We start from the raw sequence: 7683 nt of genomic DNA, 5'->3' as shown, positions 1-7683 counted from the left end.
ATATATTAATTAGATTATAACGTCCTATAATCTTCCCTTTAATTTCATTGAACACGTCGGAATATCGGCCAAGTTAATTAACCTCATTTCAATCATCAAACACATCTTAATTTTATCCTCTCTTTAACCTCCGTTTTACCCTCCTAAGCTCCGAGCTCCGGCCGTCGTTCTCCACTTTTCTGGCATCATTACGGGTAATCAATTTTTGTATTAGTTTTTAGCCGATTAACAAAACCCCTAAACTAATTTTTACAAACATGGAACGAATTAAAGGTTTGAAATTCTAGGGTTTAAAGGTTGAAGATGATCTTGAGATATAGTATATATATATTTTGAATAAGGAATGTTAACAATAATTAAGCTAGTCCATCTGGTTAATGCACTTGCTTGTGATCTCCAAGACCCGGGTTCGAACCCTGTAACGCCCGGAAATTTCGTTAATCGGCTTGATCATTTATAAAAGTTTGTTTAAAAGGCGTGGTTTCATCTTTCTAATTTAGAGCCTTGTAGTACGTTGTAAAAGTCCATTTGTCAATCCTTTTGCTCAGGACATCACCTTTGGGTACTTATATAACTAGATTAGTTTGTAGCACCCGCTAATTTTCGTTTAACGGCATGCACGTGTGTAGAGTTTGTATGTTAAACGGGATTTGATCTTTCAACTTGAGGGGTCTCCTAGTAATTCTTTAAAAGTCCATCCTTTAAGCTTTGGGAACAAGTCATCACTTTTGCAATTAGAGGGACTGCTTTTGTGAACTGCCTAAAGATAATATAACTTTGGTCGCCTCCCTTTTGTCTTGCGATCGGAAATCCCAAGCAGCCCCAACCACGGTTTTTTCACCTCTCCAAGCAATCCAAACCTGGTTCCAATCAATTCAAGGTTAGTACCATGTCAATGAACTTCTTTTTCACCATTAAATCATTTATTGGACCCTAGAGATGTCATAAACATGTTAGGGTTTGAGTTTTGATGATAACAGTTTGCTGACAGATTCGTACTCGTTTATTGTTTGGTCTGTAACTCAATGATAATTGATTGTTTTTTATTGATTCTTGTTTCCATGATGTTCTACTTTGACTCTTGTTTCCAGATTCGTACTCGTTTAGTGTTTGGTCTGTTCCATGAGTGCTCAAACGGTTCGGTAGAACGCGAATTCTCGCTTAAACGGTCATTCGTGCGTTGTACAAGGGAATGGCCAACCTATTCATCTCGTGTAGTGTCGAGGGGACTTAATTGCTGTAATAAAGTTATATTTTACCTAATCGGGCCTGATTTGGTTGGTAATTACTTACACGGCGTGATAACGCGCGAATTCGACACAATTAACATAAACCGGGTGTAGTTTGTAAACGCTTTTGTCCCCGGTTTTACTTGAGGGTAGTGTTGGTAAATTTAAGGCCTCGGGGGCTTATGTAAATGATATTATCATGGGTGAGGTTTCGGGTCAATTAAATTATGTTAGGACGTCCCGTAGAATAAGCGAGTCAGTTCGGGTTAGTTAGTAATTGTTGTGTGTAACTCGACAGGCTTTTGATTTGCAGGACTGCTCAGATATTCTCTAGCTCATTGGTACATGTGTGACTTGTGTCAGGTGAGTTACATGATGCCCCCTTTTAATCTTTTTATGTTTTAGGCTAGCATGCACACCATATTACAATTTTACTCGTTTAAACTGTTTGAATGGTATTTCATAGTCTTACTTGTATTTGTACATTTATGAAACCATGTATGAATTATATTCTATGCCTTAGTATATTTTACGGGTCTATATATCTATATTATATTTGACCTCCATCTCTCTCTCTCTCTCTCTCACTCAGACGCCGTAACATTTATGACTTCTTTATGATTTCCGGTGAACTTTATAATCCCGGCTACGTTGGTTTAAGTCGCCTGCCCCGGAGACGTTTCCTCTCCTTCTTATTCAATTGGGTCCGTTTCATGTTCAATTACGCCTTTAAACCCTATCTTAAACTACCGCTTCAATTGAACGCTTCTAACTCTTCCACTCCCCATCCGATTGGGAACAACTCCATAAATTTTCATCTCTCAGGTTCAGGTTTCAATTTCATCTCTAATTATCATTCTTTTTAGGGTTCATACAGTTTTTAATTTGGTTACGATTAGGGAAACTCTATAGATTATTCAGGTATCAAATTTCATCTCAATTAAACATGTATATTTGGTTGTTTGATTGTAATTTAGGAAATCGATTTGTTTGGTCAGTAATCTTGTAAGGCTAACCACACTAATCTTGGCTGGCAACAATTTTATGATATGCTGCTAAGGCTACTCTATCTCAATAAAATTCTCTCTTTTTGGCAGACTGTTTCAATTTGCAGGCTTTATAAGATGAAAGATTTAAATACCCTAGGTGTGTGATATGAACTCGATTACTATATATACATGTTTGTTGAATTAAGAACTTGATTTCTGTCTCTGTGACCTGCGTTTCATTCAAAGAATCCAATTTCTATAATTGGTGAAACTCTTAGAAAGGTTAAGCCAATTACAAAAGCAAGTCATTTAAACAGGATAACTTCAACTTAAATTTGTCCGGATAATATGATTATAATGAGTGTTCGTTCATCAGCTTGTACAGTAGTTTTACTTTTTTTTTAATTCATTTTTTTACCCAATCTTGTTTTGGCCCATTTCATATTTCATATGACATTGCATACACATTATTTAGGGAGTTCTTGCTGATATTTTGGAACCAATTATGGGAAAGGGATAAATTCGTGTTGAGTTAGCCACTTGGAAACAAACATGAAGAGGTAATACTTTTTTTAAGAGTCAAATATATCAATAACTCCACTTAGGCACGTAATAACTGAGTAATTATGATGGCTAATGATGAAGCATATAACTTATTAAGTCTTTTAAGTTTGATGTTTTTTCTATAGTCATGTGCATTGTTTTAAATGTTTTAAAGTAATAGCTCCGGGTTTCTATACCTTATATTTTGAAGCTATGGTGAAAATGTTTGCCAATTGTTTTGAAAGATCAATATCAAAACTTGAGAAGCTTCCAGAAGCCAAAAGCTTGCAAGGAGAGCAGGAAACTGAGTTAGATATTGAAGCAGATTTCTCCAATTTAGCAATTGGTATAATCGGTCTTGGTGTTTTCAATTATGACAAAATAAAATACTTGTGCTTTAAACATCTTAGTTCACAAGATCAACTCTTTTGTCATTTTGGATAGGAATTAACATAAAAATATATATTAACAAAAATTAGATGAGTAATAGGCTTGTTTAGGCTCAAGTTCGGGCTCTTTTTTAAGCTAGACTCGAGTTAAGCTAGACTCGATTTGATTTTTTAATAAGTCGATCTCGAGTAGCTCACGAACGGCTTGGCTTGCTTACACCCCTAGGTTTATCTTATTTTATGAATATTATTTTCAGCTTTTTGAAGCTAAGAAGTTTTGCTTTCAAGCTTGTGTGAAAGTTGTTGCTTATGGTGGTGAAGAATTTATAATCAGCCTATATATCAAAACTCTATTTTTGTGTATGCTTATAATGACTGTGGATATCTTATTCGGATTATGGCGATGTAGTTGAGTGTGTTGAGAAGGGGGTGTGATCGATGCTGGGTTTCTGGAGTGTTTAGATATGCTTTCTTTTCTTGTCCTAGACAAACGCTGTCGTTCAGCGCAAATTTTCCCACCTAAGAAGCACTGAACTTATCATATGGCAACCGCCCATTAATTTCAAAGAAAGATTTATATTTCCGGATCCATTCATTACCCAAGAAGCAATCCTGAGGTAAATTTATCAATGTGCTTATTTTCTTGATTATTATTATGATTATTAGTATTATTCTTTTTTCTATTTGGTATATTGCAATCAATAACTAATTTCTGGGAATTTATTTTCATGTTTTAGATGTTGCAAGATTTTATTTCGAAGGCAAAAGGAGGGTTGGATATGATTCAGACTTATGTTCAACCGCAACCTGGCAAGTAAGTGCATTTCTTGTAACACCACCTGTTATCGAATCAACCGCCTTATTAGTGCGACCGGTTTTGAAAATAGTTGTACTTTTTGCATGTTACGTTGGTGAGAAGTTAAAAAAAGGATAGAACTAAAATGTTTCAAAGATAATAAACGAGCCGTGTTTGTTTTTTTGCTGTGTGTATCTGTAGTGTTAACCTAAATACGTAGTCTGAGATAACAAAATGCGAGATTCTTTATAGAAAAAATATATATTTATTTTTAATCTGGTTCCAACCTCCATAGTTCAAAGAGAGGATGCTTATAATCGGACCAGTTATGTAAAAGATATTGATGGTTTTTTTTCTTTTCTTTTAGTAATATTTTGAAGCAGGTATGATTTGGTGAAGTTGATTAAAGACACCGTTCATAATAATGGAAACATCGACCCTGTCGAGCATGTTGAGGAGTCCATAAATTCCAAGAAAGATGAGCTAAGAAATGAAGATACACCTGTATTTTATATTTACATTTTATTGGAAATTTGTAACTAAGCTATTATATGCTCAGTCTTTTCATCTAAAGTAGTTGAAAGTTTACATGTGGTGGACAATAATATTACTGATCAAGTTGTTATTCAACTACCTGAAACTGAAGTTGAAGTAGTTGTCAATTCTCCGGAGAGCGTGATTGTGGAAGTCAGTTGTGGAATTTATTTATGTTCTTGAATGTTTCTTTAACTTATTTTGTGTTCCTACATTTACATTTGTTAATATATTCATGTATAATATACAAAAATAATTTAATGCAACAAAAAAAAAAGTTATTAATTCTTGGGCTACTTGCAATGTTTTATTTTATTGATATTTATGTTCTCTAATGTGACCTTATAAACACTTAATGGGATATTGCTTGGGATATTGGCCGTACATTTTTTAAATGCTAAAAAAGGGTACAAAATGCCATTTTATACATGGGTATATATACATGAGTTGGTTTGGTTTGGTTATTCTTTTAAAACGAACTAAAACTAAACATGTTGGTTGCTTAAAAACCAAAGCTAATTAATTTTCGTTAATTTGGTTATCGCTTCTCAATAGTTTTGGTAAAACTATCTATCGCGAAGCACGGGCTTAGCCGTTAGAATATGATTTTGGTATTTGAAATCTTGAACCTTTATCTACACCATGATAACAAGTTCTTATTATGCACTTAGATGCTAATGTGGTGGCCTTGTATATGAAAGACATGATTCACAAATTGAAGTAAAAAAGCCAAAGGAAACTCTATTTTTTGTTATGATTAATCAGTCATACACTTCTTTTTTAACTCTTGTTTATGCTTCACCCACCCATTAACCTTTTTTATACATACAAGCCAATTAAATATGTATTTTTTTCCTTTCTTGGGTTGTTATTGTCTTGTACGATATTTATTGATGGCTGAAATTAGACCAAAACTTTCAAAACAAGTCCACATAATGACCTAACTGGTACAAATGTCCGTTACAAATTGCAATGGACCACACAGGACAAAAGAACATCGTGTGATTACAAAGATTCACCTTGACTTTTGTGTATGTGTGTATATAAGCGTCTTTTAATTTTTCAACTGCACATAATGACCCAAACATGACTAAGAAAAACACTGTAGACATTCATTGCATGTAGACAAAAGTCGCGGCGTAATGCACAAGTAATGTTGGCACCATAATAAATCGAAACGCTACTAACCGAGTTCTCTGTTGCATCCCCACCGTAACGCGCGGGCTCTCCCACTAGTACCTATTTAATCATAAACCGCATGGGGTTTGAATATAACACTAACTCTATGATCATAAACCGCAAACAAAATATCATAATCATTAACTAAGTTTAGCTGAAAACACAATCACCAAACTAACTAACCAATCATAAATACCTATTTAATGAATTAGACTAGACTATTAAGAAAGCAATGATTTCATTAGCATGCATTCTTCACAAGAACTGATGCCATGACTCAGGCTGAAAGCGATGCTCCATTGATGGAGATTCAAGACTGTAACTCTCCTCCTCATTACTCACATGATCACCATCTTCATTCAACATCAGCGAATCAGCCGACGGCATCAAATTAAGGTTCCAAGACTGCATGCTCATCTGGTTGTTCTGAATATTCTCATAATTTTTAATTCTGCTTTGCACATCAATGATTTTTTTTCTCCAGCCCTTCCGCAAACTTCCTCAAACCCGCTTCCGTGCAATTATCCAAGAAATCAAACCACGAAGGAAACTTGGCCTCTAGGTTCTTCTTTTTCGCCTTAACAAGTTCTTCTTCAATCTTGATCTTCCTGTCCGTGTAATAATCCGATAAAGCGTAATATTTGATTCCCTCGGGGCCAGTACGCTTATAAACATCGATCAATCTTTTGAGTTGGTCATGATCGGGTGAGAAGATTTGGGGGGTTTCTTGATCATCACTGTAGAGTATCATGGGAACATTTATGTCGCAAAGGGTTGCGAGTTGTCGAGCTTTCTGGATCATGTTTTCGTTTCTTATGTTGAAAGTGAATTTGCGTTTTTTGGGGTCGGAGATTGGTTCCATGGTAATTTTGGCACGACCCATGTTTTTGAATCGGTAATATCGAAAAAGTGTTAGATTTCAAAGGCGGAATAATAATAATAATAATAATAATAATCAATGGGAAGAGAAAGAGAAAGAGAAAGAGAGATGGAAATTACGTGATATGTTAGGGAAGAATGGTTGAAGAAACACTAAGTGAACCCTGGACAGATTATAGATAATCTGGGGGTTAAGTAATGTTTCCCACGAGGATGAGGTCCAGCAGAGAAGGTTGTTCTTCTGGAGACCTGCAAAACAGACACCGTAAGCTCGTCACTGAGACGGGGGGGGGGGGGGGTTCCTCCTTGTGACCACCCTCCGGCGTGAGAATCAGACTAGATTGCTCTGAATATAAGTGTATATTAAGAGATTGCTAGATAAGATTGAGATATCAGATGATGTCCTTACCATTCCAAGGTGTTGGAGTATTTATAGCCGAAGGTAGGTTTCCTAGAAGGTACTGCCGGCTGAATCGTATTCCTGTTCCACCAACAGTGGACTACGCACAGGCCATGCTGGTTGGTGAGTAGGCTACGGCCAACAGTAAAGGTCGGCTGTATACTGTTCCTTTACTGCCGGCTACGCACTGTTCCACCAACTGTAGGCTGCGCACGTCCCCTCGTAAGGGTTGGTGAGTAGGCAGCGCCTAATAGTGACAAACAGTACTAGAGGGTGCTCCTCCTCGTATTGTTGTCGGTGAGCTGTCACCCTGTGATTGGTTCATGGGCTGCTCTGGTCAATTTGTCTGTTCCGCCCATACCTTAGTAAGTATAGTACGAAGGACCTTCCAGAAGCATACGGACTGGCTCATTTGGGCGGGAGTATTCCCGCCTTGCTCATTCCTTCATGTGAATACTGAAGTAGCTAATGCCTTGTGCGTGTAGCCTTGCTGTTAGTGCGGGTAGCCTTCCCTGATGGCTTGTATCCGCAGCTGCGGGAACAGGCGGGGTACTTTACCATTGGGAGGCTTTCCCTGCGGGTACAGCTGGCGTACTGCGCGTAAGGTTCTTTGAGCATGGTGGGTCCTGCTGGAGCAGTTGGTCATTGCGCAGACGTCCCTGTTCAAGGTGAGTCTTGCGGGTCCAACTGGGCTCTGCTGGGACCTACCTCTTCAAGTCCCCCCAGTCCAATGTTCTTCTCATGA

At 37.1% G+C, this 7683-nt stretch overlaps 1 protein-coding gene across 1 annotated transcript; it reads right to left on the bottom strand.

The window, feature by feature from the left end:
* Nucleotides 1–6122: 6122 nt before the first annotated feature.
* LOC143601878 (agamous-like MADS-box protein AGL21) lies at nucleotides 6123–6542 on the bottom strand. Its single transcript, XM_077079162.1, has one exon. It carries the CDS (start codon nucleotides 6540–6542, stop codon nucleotides 6123–6125), a length of 420 nt encoding a protein of 139 aa, XP_076935277.1.
* Between the last annotated feature and the right edge of the window lie 1141 nt (nucleotides 6543–7683).

This window comes from Bidens hawaiensis, unplaced genomic scaffold, assembly GCF_021521415.1.
Source record: "Bidens hawaiensis isolate Kalapana, Puna unplaced genomic scaffold, B.hawaiensis_p1.1 tig00057450_1, whole genome shotgun sequence".
NCBI classification, from domain to species: Eukaryota; Viridiplantae; Streptophyta; class Magnoliopsida; order Asterales; family Asteraceae; genus Bidens; species Bidens hawaiensis.
Note: the sequence above shows the minus strand (reverse complement) of the source record. Positions and strands in the feature narration are given on the sequence as shown.

Coding starts and splice junctions, on each gene's coding strand:
- LOC143601878 (XM_077079162.1), bottom strand. CDS start 6,542: ATGGGTCGTGCCAAAATTACCATGGAACCAATCTCCGACCCCAAAAAA.